A 20,546-nucleotide genomic window follows, 5' to 3' on the forward strand; every position below is an offset into this window, starting at 1 on the left:
ATTCTCCACATTTTCAATTCTCTCGAATTCAATAGGTTAAACATTCTGCAATCTTGAACAGAAGTATGATCTACAAAACCAGTTTCTATACCTTTGACCAGGTCTTATTCCTTATCACACATTCCCCTTTCATATTTTCTTACACTGAGTTACACCTTGGCTCTAGACCCATTCTATTCCTGCGTTTTGTCCTTTCTTTACCAGCAACTCCCTTCTTCCTACAATGGTCTTGTTATTTTCTCCAATCTGATTGACCTAGACAGCACTTCCATTTGAATAGTTGGTGATTCATTACAAAGGTTACAAAACCTTATTTGGTCCCTTGCTTTTAGTTTATTTTGAATCCATTTGCAGGCTTCATGTTATTTCTTGCCTGCCCTATCAAACTCTCAATATCTGCCCCATTATGTCCAGGGAACTCCTTGGGAAGGGGAGTTGATGGCAATCTTGGCCTTTCAGGTCCTAGGATAAAGTAGAAAGCTTGAGCTGAAAGCAGATTTCCTCAAGGGAGAAAAAGCAAAATATGGCATTACAACAGTACAGTGGGCCCAAGAAAGGGTAAAGAGAAAACTAGGGAAGGTCAAGTAGAAATTAATATCCAGAATGGCAGACAAAAATGTGAATGTATCTTGGGAACTTGAGCCGCACAGGAATAGTTACATGCAGTTTACAAATTGTCTTGCTAACAGAAGTTGAGTGGAAACCATAGAAGGGAACCCAGATTTCAAGTCAGGGATCGAGTAGTGGGAAATATTTGATGTAGGCAAGTTGCAGTTAAAACCAGCTGATATCCAAATTCAGAGACCAGTACTGAGGGCAAATCCCAAGTGACCTGAAGAACAAATACTTGGGCCAGGAGGAATAATGAAAAGATCATTGGGCAGACAAAATAAATCAGCCATGGTCCCTGATCAATCTAATTAACTAATCAATCTAAAAACTTCTGGACATAGCAACCAATCTATATTCCTAGCCTTGAGGTCTACTCTTTCTACCAAACTTACTAATACAAAGGTAGGGAGAAAAACCAAGCTCAAGTTAGAACAAAACCTGAGAAATTCCTTTGCACAAATATGCTGTAACATTATTGCAAGGGAGTTGGAGTTTAGAAATAGAGAAGTATTGTTACAATTGTACAGGGTGCTGTTGTGGGCACATCTGGAGAACTGTGTACAATTTTGGTCTCCTTATTGAATGATATGCTAGCATTAGAGGCAATTCAAAAGAGATCACTAGGCTAATTTCTGGGATGAGGTGGATGTCATTTGCAAATGGCAAAATTTGGATCTATTTTTGTTTTGATGAATGAGAGGTGATCTTATTGATACATCAGATTGAGGCATGAAAGGGTAGACAGGTACTCTCACTAATGAGAGAGTCACGAAAGAGGAGTCATAGTTAAAGGGCTAGTCATTTAAAATTGGGTATGGAAGGGTGGCATACTGGAGGGTTGTGGAGGCCAGATCACACTTCTAAAGAGGCAGACACACATTTTAAAAGACTGGGGAATTGAGGGCTAATTGGAACGAGCACAGAAGAGTTGGAGGCCTGGAGCAGATCAGTAATGTTCATATTGAATGGTGAGGCAGGCTTGAGGGGTCAATTGACATACTCCTACTTGTATTTTCTTATCTTCTGTGGTAGCTTCACATTAAATGAAGCCATATTGTTCCAAGTGTCTCAACAAAACAATTGCGATAGTAGTGTAGACCTCAAATTATACACGTTTCCTCTATTCCTCCTTTGAATATCTAACCTTTCCAGTTTCTTTGTAATCCTTGTTCTCTCCCATTTGTATTTGGATGGATGGCAATTTTAATTTTTTCCTTTAAAAACAGCTTCATTCATTCTCTTCCTCAGCCTTTGCGTCATGAAACTTCAAGTTTTAACCTCCATCTCAGCTCAATCATTCTGCATATGAACTGAGAGCAGGGCAACTCATCCACCCTCTGGTCTGCTCTGCTGTTTAAAAAGATCATGGTTGATATGATTTTAACTCCTCATTCCAACCCACTCACGATAACCTTTCAGCCTTGTTAAAGTATCCATCTACCTCTGCCTTAAATATTCAAAAACTCCAGATTTTCAAGAGTGGTAGAAGCCATGTCTCAACCTTCAGAGGCAAAATGTTACCTCATCTCATTTAAATAAGCCACCCTTATTAAGCAGTGATCCCTGGTTTTATATTCTGCCACAACAGGAAACAGCCTCTCTACATCCAACACCCCTTATGATCCTGCATGTTTCTATCATCCTACCCCACACCCCCCCACCCAACTCTTCTACACTCCAGCAGATAGAAGAACAGATTATCAAACTTTAAGGCATCCTGCCCATTCCAGGCACTAGTTCTTAACCAGACAGTTCCAATGCATTTATGTCCAGTATTGTACACAGAACTCCACATATGTTTGAGCAATGCACCATGATAAATACATCCTGACCTTCCTACCTCTACTGGGGCAGTACAGCGCAGATGTAGAGCTTTTGTCTCACAGCTCCAGTGTCCTGAGCTTGTTCCCAACCTCCAGTGCCGTCTGTGTGGTGTTTGCACATTCACCCTGTGACTGCAGCTCTGATTCTTCTGCCCCTGCATCCACCCCCCACCCCCCCATCCCAAAGACATGCTAGTAGGTAGGTTAATTGGCTATTGCAAACTGGCCTGGTGCAAGTGGGTGGTAGGAGAATCAGGACAGTTAACTGGCATAGATTGTGGTGGGGGGGAGGGGCCAAGAATTGATGTGATTGCTGAGAGCTGGCATTGACTTGATGGGCCAAATAGCTTCCTTATAAAGGAACTATAAAGTGTTCAATTTCTCTAGCAATAAATAACATTGTCTTCTTATTTGCAGTACCTGCACGTCAACCTTTTGTAAACCAGACAGTAGCACAGCTTAGATGCACCTCAGTGCTATAATCTCACCATTTAGATAATGTGTTATTTTTCCTGCCACAATGGAGGTTTCACATTTTCCCACATTGTATTCCATTGCCCTCTTATTTAACCTATCCCACTGTAGCTTCCATATCCTTTCTTCAACTTACTTCCCCAGCTATCATAGTCTCACCAGCAAATTAAACAACAGTATCAGTGCCTTTATCCAAGTCATTTATAGGGATATATATACACACACACACACACATATACATACACAAATTTTATTTATATTATACACACACACCCCCCAACTCAGGCTGGCAAACAGGAAACAAAATCTTCTATCCACAGCACTATTTTATTTCCTGCACCGTGAGCTCTCATTTCCCACAATACTTGATGAGGTACTTTATCAAATGCCTTCTGGGAATTCAAATATAGTACATCCACCAATTCCCCTTTATCCACAGCAATCTGCTTAATTTACTGTTTCCGATCCTCCTTAAATCTCTTTTGAAACATTGCCATATTTTCAGCAGCCTCCACTGACCTCATTTCACACGGCCTTACTTCTCTCTAGATCACAGATGAAACCATCTCTAACCATTTCCACAAAATTGCCATGCACGTTATATTGCCTCCTCTAAGTTTACTTCCTTCTATTATATCCTTAAAATAAAAATTCTCCAAATCGCTCAAAACTGAAATTACAAAATCCTTTGTTTGATCTTTGGCTTTCATTACATTTCAGCAGCTACTGATCTACTCAGTCGCATGTTTGCACCCCCCCCCCCCCAATACAAATTATCCTTGCGCACACTGGTTATTCTCAATATAACCTTCAGCTCTACTCGCAATCTAATGGATGCAGGTGTGTACATTGTATTGCAACATGAGCTTTGCCATTCATCACCAGGATTAGTTGGACCATAAAGTACTATGGGATTCAATCACGAACTCAACATTCAACGGATAGCCTGGAATGCGAAGAAAGCTCATTATTACTGCAAAGAATGTTAAGCTGCTTGGAAAGCATGACCATAATCACCTTGCTTCATTGATCTTGCTAATGCAGGTTTCTGAACATGACAGCAACAACTCAATGACCATACTAACTAAAACATAATACTGGCATTTAGTACCTTAAATTCATAAGATTCTTCAATTATGATTTCTAACTTTGTATTTTCTCCAAGCACCGGACGGCCCATTTCAGCAATCCGCCGCTCTTCTTCATCTTTGCTTGATATAGCCTTTTTATCTTCAGTATTACCTGCAACATAATTATACAACTAGATATCAACAGAAACAAAAACTGTGAATATATCTTTAAGTTTACAACCTTACATATTACATGCAACCTTTACTGCACTTACCATATCTGAAAGATTGTTTATAGTTCTCTAACTTCACTTTCTGTAGGACAATTACTGTATTCTTAAAATCTTAAGGATTTTAAAATATGGCTTGTGCCACAGTACAGTTAATATATATAAATATATAATATACACACAAAAAATAGAAAGAAATGTAGTGATATCTAATTAATCACAAAAAGATCCAGGCCAAGACAGAACATTTTATATAGAGGAATAATTAGCTTAGAAATATCTTGCACAAAAGATCAGAAAAGAATAATTAATAAGCTCTGAAATGGACTAGCTGGAAAATTATGGAAGATGCTTGTTATGGATGATAAAAAAAAGTGACAGGTAAAGTCGAACTAAAAATCTCCCAAAAGGTATTGATTAGCAAGCTTTGGTTACTTAGGTCTGCACAAACTTGCCAGCACGTAACTGAAACATCTCTCTCCAAAACCAAATTTCCCTTCTTCAGCTTTGTTTACTAATACACTGCAAACCAGTACAAGACTTGAGTGATACTACATGCTCTTATGTAGTATCACTGCAATGAATGCAACGATCTTAAATATTTCAATCTAGTTTACAGATTCCTCTTATACAATCGCATTAACTAGCTGTGGTGCAGAGGAATGTACAGTGTGCTTTGACCCATTTTTGAACACATGAAAAGAATCAGGCAAGCTTTTCTAATATGGGTGTAATACAGAAAAATCAGGAGAGGATTGCACACAAGATTTTTACATCCAAGTTTAATAAGGAAACCAAAGCCAATATTTCAATGATTTTGTTTAAATTTAACCACCCAGGTCACTTAAATGGCAGAGGATCCAATTTTAAGCTGCATTAGTTATAATTTATAGGCTAGAGTTGGCCAACTTTGTAGCAGATGTGTAGTTATGGGAGTTATGGTTATCAAGAATGAAATACAGATCACAATCAAATGAATTTTCAATATTGTGTAAAACAGAACACATCAAGTAAGGTAAAAGTTAATCTGAATTCTAAATGCAAAGAATCTTGTAATATTGATTTTGAACTGCTTAGGGCAATACTGCAGGAAAGATTTTTTATCTTGCAATCTTGTTTTAACATGATCTTCAGGAGATGAAGTCGCCTTGTATATGACAATTATACCACATACCTAAATATTTTTTTGTGATAATCACCCAAAATGTACATATTCATTTTGTCTGTCAGGTATATCAAATTTGTTTTAAGCCAGCTAGGTTTAAAATTTTGTTGCATATGGTGCAGCTTGTTAGCAAAGTATCACCTGCAGGGCATCTTTGAAACAAACTGCTCACTTGGTAGGTCCAAGCTGTTCAGGAAGACAGTTTCAGAGTGAGCACTAAATAGAAAATGTAAGGCAAGTCTCAGGATAGCTGTTGCATGGGAATTTGCTATCACCGTCCAAAACACAGGCTCTGGGTAGCACAAGTATTGCTGGGAGAGAAAGCTCGCATTTTGCACCTGTGACTAATTCATCCCTCTTTGTACCTCCTGCTGAGGAGGTAACATTAACGATCATTGAGATTCATCATCTGGTGCCCTGCCTTGCAGTTGAAGGTATAGCTTCAAAGAAATTGGTCAAAGCCCAATTTTGAAAGATATGAAGTGTGAGCATCTAAATTAAATTTTGATTAGTTTGCTCAGAGCTTCCATCTCAGCTCAGTAGATTTAGAACATAACTGAAGACTAATGCTCAGAATGTGGTGGCTGGTTGATCAGACTTGGGACAGAGTGGGGTTTGGGAAAAGAGTGAAGGGAATATTTCATAAAATACTGGATCCTCCTCCTTGTTCATTAAGTACAGGCACCTTAGTATCTTGGAAGGAGCGGGACTGGCTTAGCCTCTCATGGTGGCCTTAACTAACTTTTTCACCTGACATGTGATGCTGGAGATGTGTCCATTGTGATGCCGGCCTCTACTAACCTCAAATTGCCTTGCCAATGTCATCCAGAATTTTGTGGAATTGAAGCTGGAGGGCTTAAACCTACCATAAACACCAGGACTGTAGCCTAAGGAATATGATGGCCGGAGGAATTGTAGTACAAATTCAATTTAAAATAAATTTTCATTTCAACAGAAATATGCTTGAAGTGCTTTAATGTCTTGTATTACAGCAATAATACAGGATAACAGGAAACCCAGGAGTTTAAAGGTTCAAATTATTCTATTCATTATCCAAAAGCCACCACAAAGTACTGCAATTTGAATGTTGTTGCACAGTTACAAGATGTGTAACACTCTTGCATAACCCCTCAATATTTTTAATTCAAGAAATAATCCAAAATTCTAGATATCCTCATTACCTATAGGCTACTTCCTGAACTCTGACAAGCAATTTTGTGGCATGTCCGCCCAGAATTGGGACCTCATGTTTTTTTAAAAAAATATAAAAATACTACATACACTACTGCTTACTTTGAATAACATCTTCCTTAGCTTCTGAATACAATCTCTGCCCTCATTTACATCTTGGCTGCTTACACTAACAATGTCATTCACACATTATTGCCCACATGAAGTCATACAGTCGAAGTAGGAAATCCTAAGTAACCAACCCTGTATCAAATATCATATCTTATTGACCTTAAATGTATTCCAATTCATCTCATTTCGAACTCAGCAGGATCTGAGCTCATGCAAAAATGCATTAAAGAACTGACATCTGTAAAGAACCTCAGGGCTACAGGAAGGGCAAGGGAATAGGACTAGCTGGGTTGTTCTCGCCTGGAGGCGACAGACAAAGCCAAATGGGCTCTGTGCTGTAACCACTGAGATTAATGAAATTATATAAGCCTCAAATACTTCATATTTTCCATATTCAAATTGAACTGAAAGCATGAGTTATAAAATACACAATCAAGAGTGGCATATCATGAGGAATAGAAAGTTTGTGCCAATGAAGCATTTGTAATCAGAATACCAGCTACAATGAGATTTTCCAATGGTAGTCAAGTGGTTGGAATAATGGTGGTGGTTGTGGGGTGGGTGGGATTCTATACCGATTAAAGCCTACAATGATTTGTGGCCAACACTAAAAAAGGCCCCAAGAATGACAAAGGATTACACAGCACAGAAAATGACAAATAACCCAATTAGTACAAGCTAGCACATAGGCACAGGAATTTTCTTCCATTCCTCTTCATCTAGCACTATGGAATATAGCCCCTTGCATGGGTAAACTTCTCCTTTAAGTACACTAATTTAAATGATGCAACTTTTCAAAGCATTTTTCCTGGTACTGGCTGAACTGAACACAAACGGGAAATAATTGAAAAGGAGAAAGTGATTGTAACAACTAGTGGGCCAAAGGAAAGATCATACATTTGGTAGATATACAGTATATTGTAAATAAATTCACCGTGCAAGTTTATTTCAGAATTTGGCATCAAGGTGGCATAATAGCAAAACAGATCTAATATTGGACCAAAAGCAGTCCGTTGAATAACCAGTGCACAAAATGAGGGAATGAATTGTGAGGTACATGCTAAATCTAAACATGAATTAAAAGACTACTCTGGAAGGATTAGTAGAGCTGACTAATAGCTACCAATGTAACAGGATGACAATTACAAAGTGTAAAGCAGTATTTCATATTCACAACAGAACATTGTAGTAATATAATTATGGTGCTTCATTCCCTTTTGACAGATTATTGCTTCCAATGAGTGACTCTTTCAGCAATCTGACTTCAAAAAATGCCTTAAGTGCAATTCCACTGTGGTAACTGAAGAGCAGTCGGTGATTTACAAAGAAGTGACTATTATACCTGCAATGCAGATGACAGTAGATGGAATTGGCTTGTCCCTAAATTGAACCTTCCTGTAGACAGCATGACCTATAAACATGGGAACGATCCATAGGAAGAAATAATTTACCTGCTCAGTTTTTTTGACAATAAAAAAGTTAGTTTCAAGTATTGAGTTAATCAAACAGATTGATAGTTTAATTATTTGATTGCTTTTTATTGTTTGAAAGTTAGACACTAATGTGCAAGCAGCTTTGAGCTATTAAAATAACTCAATTCCTGGTGCAATATTAAAAAATGCTGTGATGTTTATCAAATATTACAGAGTGCACTGGGCATTAATTTTTTTTAAGAAAAAATCTTACCATTGAAGTACTTTGCTTCAAAAATTGAGCAAAATTAAGACAAAGTAGTAAGTGCAGTTGAATAATTTGTAAATACCGTAAACTTTAAGTGTTTGAAATTTTAGTAAGTGGAATCTAATAAACAGCATACCTGTCTTTGTGAAGGGTCCTAATGGTGACAACAGTAAAAAAAAGTTATTGTTCAAAGTATATACATTATGGAGGAGCACTTACATTCAAACTGTGCCAAGAAACTTCAAAAGAATGATCTACCAGAATTTCCCTCTTGATGGGCAACATTACTCATGCACTTTCTTCCCCCTCACCATCCCAACTCTTAGCAGAAATGGGTATTCACACAAAGAACGCAGGTACTACCAATTTTTCCTCAACCACTTGCATTATATCATGGAAATATGTCCCCCAAGTATAAATGTGTGTGGGGTTTAGGCTCTTTTTAAAAATCACAAGCCTCATCATATTTAGTGTAGACATTCAGCTGGAAGATTTTACCAAAGAGCTAGATGGAGAAAGGACTGACAGCAAAGGACAACTTCTAATTGGATTTATTTGCACCATCAAATAACAGAAAATTGGTGTTTGACTGGCAAGATATCGTTAATGTATCCATCATGGATTTTATGAAGGCATCACTACCCTTGTGAAGATTTACTATTAATATTTAACATCCATCCAGTTATGTTTCTGTTAACATGCTGCAAACTACATCGTATACTTGAGTCAAACCGACATTTCTGGGTGTGGGGGTGGGGCACTGCACAAGGAGAAAAAAATATGGGAATGCATTACAAACTAAAGAAGGAGCTGTTTGAAAAATTAGTTCTACATATGATTTGAGTCTTTGAAGATGTGATGAAGGAAAAAGGATTGTAGGAAGGGGTTCCAGAAGATCAACTCAAGGGAAATGAAGACCCTGTGAAGGTGCAGAGGGTGGGAGCAGCAGTTCCACAATACTCAAAGAACAAATGATATTGCAGAGGTTATAAGACTGGAAGACATAGGTAGGCAAGAGGATATAGGAGTTTGATTAGGACAAATTAGGAAAATGGCAGTCAGGTCACCAAGGTTGACAGGCAAATGGGACACAGCCATCTGCATTCCACCGTGCTCAATGTTTTGGGTATTTTAAAGAGTGAAAGATTGGCTGTTGAGAAGGATATCAGAAGGAGTTCAGAAGTGACTACACAATAAGGATCTGAGCTAGCGAGATTATAAAAATTACATTATTAAAACAAGGATTCCTGGACATAGAAAATAAGCTTTAACCTTGGAGGTTAAGGACCTGTATTGCAATTTGGTCTCAGTTAGCAGTCAGGAATGAAGATGGAGTCAGAAGCCCGGCAGCAGAATCTGTCCCAGGAGTTAAATACACCACAGTCCAGTCCTATCCATTCATGGCATCTGTGTATTTTCCACAGTCATTGGAAAGCTCAACCTGCCTAGTCTACATACGTAACACAGCAGTGATTTTTCTTGTAAGTGGCACACTAACTGCAGACTTATCTTTAACCGGAAGCCTTGTGTTAACAGTATCAAATGATATGGTGTATCTATTCTCCAAGACACCCTTAAAAAGATTTAATTAATTCATCATTTGTTAAAGAGAGAGAGATTTAAAATGTAATCTAAGCATCTTCCTCTAAGATCTCAACACTCCCAAAATTATACAATTCTATTCCCAGCATGTTACGGCTAAAGTTCATAGCTAAAAGAAACAGAAGAAAGAAGCTTACCTAGCTCATTCAACAACAAGGCTGTAAAGAGAACAAAATGTATAAAGAAAAGTAAGACAAATAACTTAAAGATGGAACAGTAGAGGGTTACCAAACAAAAAGAGAGACTTATTAGCTACCACTTCAATCTTCAAGAGCATCAGCATTAGGTGTGAATTGACCATTTCAATCATTGAGGGCAGTGTGGTAAATTCCAGTTGTTAGTGCAGGGAACTGTGTAGGAATTTAGTAATAGATAATTCTCTCATGAAACCCAAAACATGTCAAGAGCAAGCACTTCTGAACTAGATTTAAATAATGACAGTGCTATTAAACCTTCCTTTGCATTCTTTGAAAAATTCTTTGATTAGTTTGATTTCTTCAATTGAAATCTGAATTTGAAAATTCTCCTGTAACCTTAATATTTGTGCTCTAGAGGAAAAACTAATCTCAGAAATAAGGCACTATGCATAAAAATATTAAATGACTTCATAACCAGTACAGCATTAAAGACAGTTCAACATTCATCATGGGAAAAACACGGGAAAATAAAACACCCAGCAGTCAGGTACGACAAAGGTTTTAGATAGAAAAGCAAGAGGAGAAAGTCAGTGTGAGAGTAGGACACAAACAGAGAAGAAAAGAATTCTCAAAATGTCTTTTGTTACTCTCACACCTTTCATTCCTCTTCTGATCCACACAGGTTCACCAAGTGCAATGAAGAAACTGTCTTGCTTTTCATACTCCTCACGGTCAACTATATTAATGGTAATGGTTTTCCTGCAAGAACATAAGACAAAGGCAAACAATGGATTGGAGTTGTCCATCACAATCACACATGCTTAAGTAAACTAAGTGATGGTTAGTGAGATGTTATGAAGGAAGGAAGCCTGCACCACATTCAGATAATATTAACATGTAATAGGGTAGAAACTTACTACTTCTATGTTTTAATTCATTGAGTTAAAATGTTTAAATTTTATCTGCCTTACCAGCAATAAGGTAGATAGAGTTTGTCCCCGCCCCCACCCCACCCCCCCACCTGAACATTTCTGAAAGACTTTTCTGGTAACTATTTTCAGCCTCTGATTACGAAATGCACAGTGCTGCATTTGAAAAGTTGCACGTGCTTATTTGAAACTAGAAAAGTCAATTCTGCAGGGCATATCCAATTTTTTTTGGTGAATCAGTTTTACTCTATTACACTATCTAAATGTGTGCATCATGTCCTAGGCATCTGATAGTGCCAAGCATCCCTGAGTGACATTCAGGCATGGCATTAAGGCCTTAGCTCTCAGCTGGTACCCCACCTTTCTTCTCACTCATCTCCACCAAGCGTGGCTCCCCAATCTCAATGAAGAAGTTCTTGTTTTTTTCATACTCCTCATCATCAATTACTCTGATTTCTATTGTCTTGCTGAAATAGAGAAGAGAGAGGTGGAAAAAAAGCAAGAATTAAGAACAAAGAACAGGAGACAAAAGACGACTGTACCTTAATCCAAAAGTCTGTTTTTATTTCTCATGCTTTTAAGAATTCAAATATATCTAGAGAATAGAACCTATTGTCTAACCTACAAAATGATTGAATAGATTTATGATCAATATGCAAATTACCCTAAAGTACTATACTAAATACACATTAAATAAAATGTGGGTTGCAATATACTTGATCTATGAAGTTTAGATGCTTTTAGAATGACTAAAGGGGAATTGGAAAGATATTCAGGGTTAAAAGAATAAGTTTAGGAAATGGGAGTCACGACCCAGAAGAAAAGAAGTAATTGTATTAACAAACAGAAACCTGCAGAACAGAAAGGGGAGGTTAAAAGTCATCCAGTTGGTATGAAAGTGGTAACCAGCTACAGAAAATAAGCCTAAGATTTTGAAGTGGCCAAGACAATAGTACTCGTCTAGTTCACAAGTTTCACATATGGACATTATAATCGCTACCCATATTAACCAAGGCTTTAGCTCAATCTGGTGCAGCATTCAAGGAAAATACAACAAATTACAAAGTAACTTGTGTTCTCCGCACCCCCCTCCTCCCCCCCGTACTGTCAAATTGTGTGTCTTCTCCCTGTAAAAGAAGTCAAGTATCAAAAGCTTTTCTTGTTTAGCACCATTGCTTATTCCAGTTTCACATGCATATAATAGTTTGATTTAGAGCTCCTCTTCAACAGTGTAACTGATAATTTTAAATAATTGGTTTATAACAAAACTTAAAATGTTATATCTGATAATGTCTGATCAATATACTATAAACGAGTAATGCAAATAAGGTAGCTTTGGCAATAGGTCCAATCCTCAAAAGCTAGCATTCTTGGCATCTGTTTCCTGGACCACATGCAGTATAGAAAGTGGGTTGATGTATTTTTTGTTTAGAAACCACAATATACTTATTCCAAAAAATGTCACATTAAATTACTATGAAATGTAAACAATTATACAAATAAGGTGTTATACAATGAAAAAATCTTTGATCAAACCAAACAATACAAACATTGCTCCAATCTGAAAATCTAGTATCCAGATAAGAATTTATTATTTATAAACTTCAAAATTGCTTATCAACTTTTATTGTAATAAGTTAACAGCAACCTGTTTAACAAACTTGCACTATAGTTTCAGTCACGTGATGCCATATACTTCTGATCTTACCTCGGTTATCTTTATATTAGGAAAGACATGTTTTTGCTGGCTTGCAAAAAAGTTGTAGCTGCATGTTATACCCACTTCCAAAATTCTGTGTATGTGAAGCACTACACAGCTGCTACTGTGTGTAATTAGTGCAAGTGACAGAACAAATTTATTCCCCATTCTCTTGTAATTAAGTATCTTGAGGGAGTTCCAATTTTAAGGTTTGCTCATGAAACATATCCAGATTTATAAAACCTTATGTTTCTTAGTAAAACATCTGTGTATCCCAACTCTGCCAGGAGGAGATATTTAAATACATGACAAACACTTCTAAAGATCGCATCCTTGTTACTTTTCCAGATACTGTGTAGGATATTCTTTTAAATTCAGATTCTTTAAGAACAGCACCAAAAATACAAGCAGCTGGATGGACTGGGTTCATTTTCCTGTGAGCAGAGGGAACATGTGATAGGATGTACGAGGGCATAGATATGGTAGATATTAGGAAACTTTGCCTCATTAACAGAGGTTTCTAAAATAGCATGGGTTTATGGTAAAGGGCAAGATTTAGAGCATTGGAGGAGGAATTTGTTCACCCAAAGGATAGCTGGAACCTGAAGTGTCCTGCCTCAAGATGGTGGAGGCAGGTTCAGCATTTAGGTATCTCCACAGGAACTCAAATTGTCAGGACTTAAGGCTTTGAACTAACTGCTGGTAAATGGGATGGATACAGATGAGTACTCGATAGTCTGCATGAATGTTATGGGTTAACATGTTAGTGCAAACCAGGTAGTAATGAGCCTGCAGCCCATTTTGCACCCCACAGTTTAAGTATATGTGAGGGAGCACCCAGGGAAAATAAAGGAATGAATTAGGGCAAAGCCACGTCAATGCCATTTCAATGAATACAAATCTAGTTACATGACAAATTTATTCAGCCATATAGTAATACCAACTGTGTACCTCTGGGGTCGCTTTCTAAAGTAATATACTGATACTCAACCATTTCTTCCTTCTATCACAGAAGTTGAAAGCTCACATACCTAGAAATGAAAAGATACAAATGCTTTCAATCGAGCAAAACACGAATAGATCTATAATGCAGAAAATGTTGGAAACCCTCAGCAGAATAGCCAGATGAACTATTAGAACTCTGCTAGATCTGACAGAGTTGTCAGCCTGAAATATGTTTCTCTCCACAAATACTCAACAGGTTAGGCATCATCTTGTTCCCATTTAAATTTTTCAGCATCTGCAGTCTTTTGCATTTCAACAGTCCATATCCTCAGTGGGAAGAGATAGTGTTGACCATAACGTATCTCAACACTGCTTTGGTGTGCAGATTATAGTATTAAATAACTGGACAAAGACCCTTAAACCCAGACTAAAGATCCAAAGTCAGAATTAAATGCAAGGAAGCCGGTGAATTTAAAAAGTTTGTATCAGTAATGGTGACCATGAAACTATTGTTAAATACCTAAGTGGTTAACTAATGTCTTTTACTTTATTTGCTTTACTGACTTGGTTTAGTAGAAGTCAGTAAAATTGCTTTACTGACTTGGTTTAGCCTGTAGGCAACCTCAAACCCACAGCTGAGTGGAAAACTCAACTGCCCCCTCAATCCAGTTTTACGAAAATCACTGCAAAACAGAATAAAACTGGATAAACCATTCACTGGATTTGAAAACTATAAAATCGAAAGTGATCAACCACACAATGCCTTGTTCACGAGCCTCCGTACCCTAAATTGAGGAGGGTTACCCTACATGTTAGTCAAGGAACAGCTGAAGAGTCACTCATAGAATCAGACCACTCAGACAATGTCAGACTACTTATTAGCATTCCACCACCAGCAGGACAGACAGAAGTGGTGGCAGTGATAAATAGTCTAAGCATCATCCAATCTCTTTGGGGCCCAGGAAAATTGGGCCAAAATCAGTAACCACCCCCTTCAGTATTCCTGTGTTAAACATCAACTGTAAGGAAAACGGTATCAAGAATGCAGAATTTACTCTGGGTAGGGAATTTCTATAGCACCTTGATACTACTGCCTGAATGCGAAGAATTTGGCTTGGGACTGAAATTGAGGCAAGTGATAAAAGGAATCAATAGGAGGGAAATTACTTGACCCTCTCCCTTGCTAATCTACATGTTGCAGATACTACTGCCCTCAAGAGAAACAAGGAAGTCTTGCTGAGATTGCACATTGTGTATTGTGTGCAGTTTCAGTCTCTAATTTTCCTCCACTTCTAAGCCTTGAAGGAAGATTGATTCCTGGTAGGAGTCTGTTGTACACTGAGAACAGATCAAACAACACTGGTCTATATTCACTGGAGTTTATAAGTGCAAGAGGAAAGCTACTCTTTATTCCCCCTAAGAATCAATAACTTTCGATGAGAAGCTAGGAAAACAGGTTAAAAAGCAAAGATTCCCTCTTTGAAATATCTACCTAACAAAATAGTACTAAAAACAAAACACTGGATACATTCAGGTCAAAGCAGCTGTGGTAATGGAAAATGTTAACTTCCCTGGTCTAAAAACCTTCAACAGAACTGAAATTTGTTCAAATTAAAAAAGGGCAGAATAAAACAAAATTATGATAATCAAACAGAGGGGCAAAAGTGAATTTATAGATGCACCTCCATTGAATACAGTCTTGTTTTGAATGCAAATAATGCTTTAAAAATATTTGAAGTCTGGTTTTCCAAGGAGATTTGTAGCAAAAATATTTAATAATGATGCTTAAAATATGGAGCTTAGCGTTATCAATAGAAGTTTTGGAAATTCCATAACTAATCCACTTCATTTGTTGAAAATCACATTCATTACTGTTCAAGTGGATAAATTTCAAATATACATGATTGAACACTGGGCAATTATAAAACTGAAAATGCAGGAGATATTCAACAGGTCAGGAAAAGCTGTTGAGAGAAAAAGAGATAGATTCAGCAGAATCAGAAGGGCATCAATCTGAAATGTTAACTCCAAAAGATACTGCCTGACATGCTAGGTAATCAAAAGCATTTTGTTTTTCTTTCAAACTTCCAGCATCAACAGTGGTTTGCATTATGATTCACGAATATTTCGTAAATGGGATTTTGTATTTAAATTTAGAGCTTAATGTGGAAAAAGCACTTGATGCACAGGAACTATATTTAAGTTATAACATTTAATGCCAGAATTTTTTTCAGCCAGATCACTGAAGCTTCAAATCCTTCCAAACAGCTTTACATGCATGATCAGCATTTTCTTCTGTGATCCCATTTTACATGAAGTGGGATTAGTGGAGAATGATGTTGATGGCTATTCCATTCATCTAAGGAAGACCTTCACTTGCCACCCACTTTACCCGTTACAGGAACGGCTGCTGAGAGCTGTCCAAGACATTTCCTGCCCACTTCTTGCATGCAATTCTTGGTGCCACCAAGAATTTGTGGTTTTCTCTGTCAACCATTTAACTCATGGCTGCAGTGGGCAATGATTGCATGTATTCGTCCAATGGTGGGAAGAATGGTGTGGTAGACTCCCCATCTTTGAATCAGTTCTCAGCAGTCTTGAAAGCAGAGATACACAATACAGAAACAAGCCCTTCGGCCCACACTGACCACCCATTATATTAATTATCCATTTTTATTCTCCCCATATTCCCATCAACTCCTCCCCAGATTCTCTAAACTACGGGCAATTTACTGTGGTCAATTAACTTATCAACCTGTACATTTTTGGAATGTGGGAGAAAACCCACAGGGAGAACATGTAAATGCCACACAGACAGCACCACATATCAAGATTGAACACAGGTCACTGGAGCTCCAAGGCAACAGCTCTACTCACTGTCACTCTGCTGCTCCCATTCCATGCAGTTAAGATTCAATTGAAGTCATTGCCTACAAGGCCAATGAAGCTGCACAATTATTAGCTCTTCAGCTGAGGCAATCATTAGATTTATACCTACAGCAAGGCAGAATTGACTCAGTGGAGAGGAAATTCAATTACCACCAAGAAATGTAAACTAAGCCTTTGTATTACTCAAAAAAAAACAAATGGACTCTTGTTCATTTGATGATTCTATGATAACTTAATACAAGAAAACAGGTACAGCAGTGCTATATATAGTAAAAGGCCATGCCATTTTAGGGTAGTCATTCCAGGGATTGTTTTGTTTTACAAAATAAAACCAAATTCCTCAAGCACATTGCTAACTGATTATTGAAATGACTGTTACTGATATTAGAAATATTCTAATCACTGGCTAAATCACTGTTTCCAAACGAGACAGCATCAATTCATTCCAATGCCACTTTCTACATGATCCTATCACCATGCCAGAATTTTCTCCTCTGACTGCTGTCTAATAGTTCTATTCCAGCTAGTGACATTGAGTTCTGTTGTAGAATCTCAATAGCTGGAGGAGTATTTTGATCTGAATTTGTCAGTGCCACCCATGGTTTACACAGAAAAATGTTGTTTGGAATTTGCTGTGCTTCACAAATAGGGGGAAAAATTCAAAAGGCACAATACAGCTTGCATTATTGATTTTGCCATTTCCTGCTGCTGTTTCCTTTCTGTTTTTGTATTAGTTGAATGTGAATAATTATCCTCTTTCTAGGCACGCAGAGTAGCTTGCTCACAATCAGAATACAGATCTTAACATTTAATTTCCTTATTTCTCCATCCTTAATTTTATTGAAGCCACAGAACATGGTCTTGCAACATCAGTAAGACACCACTGCAATTCTCATGAATTGCATATTGAGCATAGTCAGAATTATAGTACTGTCAGGTAGTCTTTGAAAGGTCTGCTGCAAGAATTGGGGTGTATTTATTTTTTTAAAAAACTTTTGGACTTTAATGCATAGATAATATTTTCCAACTGTGAGGGTTTATTTTAAGTTACCAAAAAGCAGCCAGTTTTCAGTATATGAAACCACTTAGGAAATTCAGTGTGGATGTGGAATGAGGAACTTGGGCAGCCAGGGGGGAACACTGAAGCTTTTTAAAATCTATTAAGCTTGCAACTTCCAAGATGCACTGCTAGCTTTTCCTCTCTGCAGGATAAGTCATAGTCACTCTTGTTGGAACTAAAAACCCAGTGCTAGAAATTGTGTGCTGGGCGCCATCTATGAAGGGAGGAACAGAACAAGTACTTCAAGTTGTTGACATTTCAAATTGTTGATTTTTTTCCCCACCACAGATGCTGCCAGATCTGTGTGTGTTCAGCATGTTCTTTTTATTTCCAGCATCTGCAGTTGTGTTTCTCCCCCCCCTCCCCCCCCCCCGGTTTCTTGGAGACTAAATTTGGTCAACTCCTTGTGTGGGTGGACATTCATCTCTAATATTCACCACGTAACAGCCATTCCAATAATCAGTTACCAATGTGCTTGAAGAATTTGGTTTTATTTTGTAAAACAAAAAAACAATCCCTGGAAATGACTACCCTTGTGATTCAACACAATGCACATAGCCTCCTTAAAAGAATATTTTCTTTAAGAGTTTTCAAAATAATGCTCTCCCCCACAACCCCCCCCCCCCCCCCCCCCCAATCCCTGTAAGTGGCTGGTCAGAATACTAAAAATGCTTGGGTGCATTTTTAAATAAACCATGCAATGTAATAATCAGTGTTATTCAACTAATTCTCCACACAAGCTCAACCTGCAGTTCCAGCACCAGGTGTTTCCATACAATAAATTACAAGTTGTATACTGAACATTAACCAAAGCAACTGTTGCAGGGTCTTGACCCAAAACATTAACCATCCCTCTGGCTCCACAGATGCTGCTCGACCCAGTGAGTTCCTCCAGCAGCTTGTTTTTGTGCCCCAGATCCCAGCATCCACAGTCTTTTGTGTAACCAAGATTTTTTGCTCAACTGATCATTTACCAGATGGTCACAACACCACCCCCACCCCAAAACATTAAACTAGAGCTCAGAAATAATTCAGGCCATTTAGCTGCAGAATGTTATAGTGAATGGCTGGTGTTATGACATAAGAAACTTGGGTAATGACAATGGGAACAAGAAAGAAAGAAAGAATGATGGTATTGTGAAGGGGAGTGAGATTATCTTGATTTGGTGCATTTTAGTAGTAATGGCCAGGGAAACTGGGGAAAGAAATATACTGGAATGTGCAAGGCAGTAAGTGTGTGTTTAAGAGCAGTCTGTTGAGAAAAAATATGGCTCCATGTGGCCCAAGTGTGACTGACACTGATTTGGGGAACACTTCATCAGGCATGCTGTACCAGAACAGGTTCCTTTGTTTGCACATGCAAGCCCTTGACACCTATTTTAGGACTGTGCACTTCAAGTCCACCATCTAGGCCATTTGGTGCCAGAAAAAAGCATTGCATGGCCAAATTTCTAGGCAAGAAATTTATTGGATATTTAATTGAAAATTTAAATACTTACTACAACATTCATAGTATACACACAGTCTAAGTGAATTAATGTGCAAGATTAACATTCCTTCTGAAGAATTGACATCATTGCCAAGCACAAGACGACCAGCCCTAATCTATGCCATTGGAATTCAAAAGCATAGCAAGGGGTGGCAGCTCCACTGATCTAGGTTTAATCTTGATCGAGTCTGTATGGAGTTTAAATGTTCTTTTAGTGACATGGGCTTCCTGAGTGCCTGTTTCCTTCCATATTATATGCATTTATTTTCAGTCCTTAGATTGTGTAAGCAGTACACTGTCAAACCTGCAATTTTATTGGACTACTTTAGCTGGTTGACCAAATAGCTTCTCCAGTTGTAAAATTCCTGCTACAAGAAATGCATGCCTGCTATTAACAACTTGGGTAGCAAAATATGCTTAGTGATTGTAGACAATTTATCTTTTAATGGTTTGAACAAAACAACACACACCTTGCTATAATATCCAAATGAAAACTGTTCAGAAGTCAGTATGTGCAAAAGTCATCTCTCATTTTCATGTTTCCAGAATAACACTGGACTATTACATTAAATTACCAAATGTCAGTAATTTAGGAAAAGATTGCAAGACAAAGTGTTGGTACTGCTTTGCAATTTTTGTTTCCAACCGTGAAGCCCAAAGTCAAAAGTGTGTAGGACTGAGGATCAAGGTTGGAAGTACAGAAGGGTTTTAAAAAAAAACAAATGGTAATTTGGGTTCAGAGACAGATCAATTCCACAAGAAGTTGAAGATCAAAAAAATTGCAAACCAGCATACATTTTTGTCAGGGGAACAACTATGGACTCTGTACATCAATGATAACAGCTAATGGAGAATTTCAAATAGTAAAAGATCTAGTGGAATGCTCAATCATATACAGCATGGGTGGCTTTCAGACCAATGAACATGTCTCTGTTACCAGGAAGCTTTCAAAAAAATGCCCCTCTTCACTGCTTGTTCCCTTTTATCTCGCTAATTCCTAAAAAGAGAAATTATGCTCAGTTCTGGTCACCTCACTACAGGAAGGATGTGGAAGCCATAGAAAGGGTGCAGAGGAGATTTACTAGGATGCTGCCTGGAATGCGGAGCATGCCTTATGAAAGTAGGTTGAGGGAACTCGGCCTTTTCTCCTTGGAGTGACGGAGGATGAGGGGGGACCTGATAGAGGTATATAAGATGAGAGGTCTTGTGGCCACCATTTCAGCTCTGGGGAAAAGCCTCTGAGCTGAAATGGTGGCCACAAGAGGACATAGGTTTAAGGTGCTGGGGAGTAGGTATAGAGGAGATGTCAGGGCTAAGTTTTTTTACTCAGAGTGGTATGTGGAATGGGCTGCTGGCAACGGTGGTGGAGGCAGATACGATAGGGTCTTTCAAGAGACTGTTGGATAGGTACATGGAGCTGAGAAAAATAGAGGGCTATGG

General features: G+C 38.1%; 1 protein-coding gene across 6 annotated transcripts in view; it reads right to left on the bottom strand.

The window, feature by feature from the left end:
* The window catches only part of slc8a1b (solute carrier family 8 member 1b), a 177,381-nt gene that overhangs the window by 41,019 nt on the left and 115,816 nt on the right, over positions 1 to 20,546 (bottom strand). For 3 of the 6 annotated variants that reach the window (XM_052024760.1, XM_052024758.1, XM_052024759.1), the window contains exons 3-7: positions 10,751 to 10,854; positions 10,096 to 10,116; positions 8,493 to 8,510; positions 8,019 to 8,087; positions 4,021 to 4,151 (exon numbers count right to left, since the gene is read on the bottom strand). In XM_052024760.1, the coding sequence (XP_051880720.1) occupies positions 4,021 to 4,151; positions 8,019 to 8,087; positions 8,493 to 8,510; positions 10,096 to 10,116; positions 10,751 to 10,854 (343 nt within the window). Of the gene's footprint in view, positions 1 to 4,020; positions 4,152 to 8,018; positions 8,088 to 8,492; positions 8,511 to 10,095; positions 10,117 to 10,750; positions 10,855 to 11,384; positions 11,453 to 20,546 lie in introns of those variants that run through there. The other 3 variants (XM_052024761.1, XM_052024762.1, XM_052024763.1) reach the window with 3 other exon arrangements.

Source organism: Pristis pectinata, chromosome 10 (genome assembly GCF_009764475.1).
Source record: "Pristis pectinata isolate sPriPec2 chromosome 10, sPriPec2.1.pri, whole genome shotgun sequence".
Lineage (NCBI taxonomy): Eukaryota > Metazoa > Chordata > Chondrichthyes > Rhinopristiformes > Pristidae > Pristis > Pristis pectinata.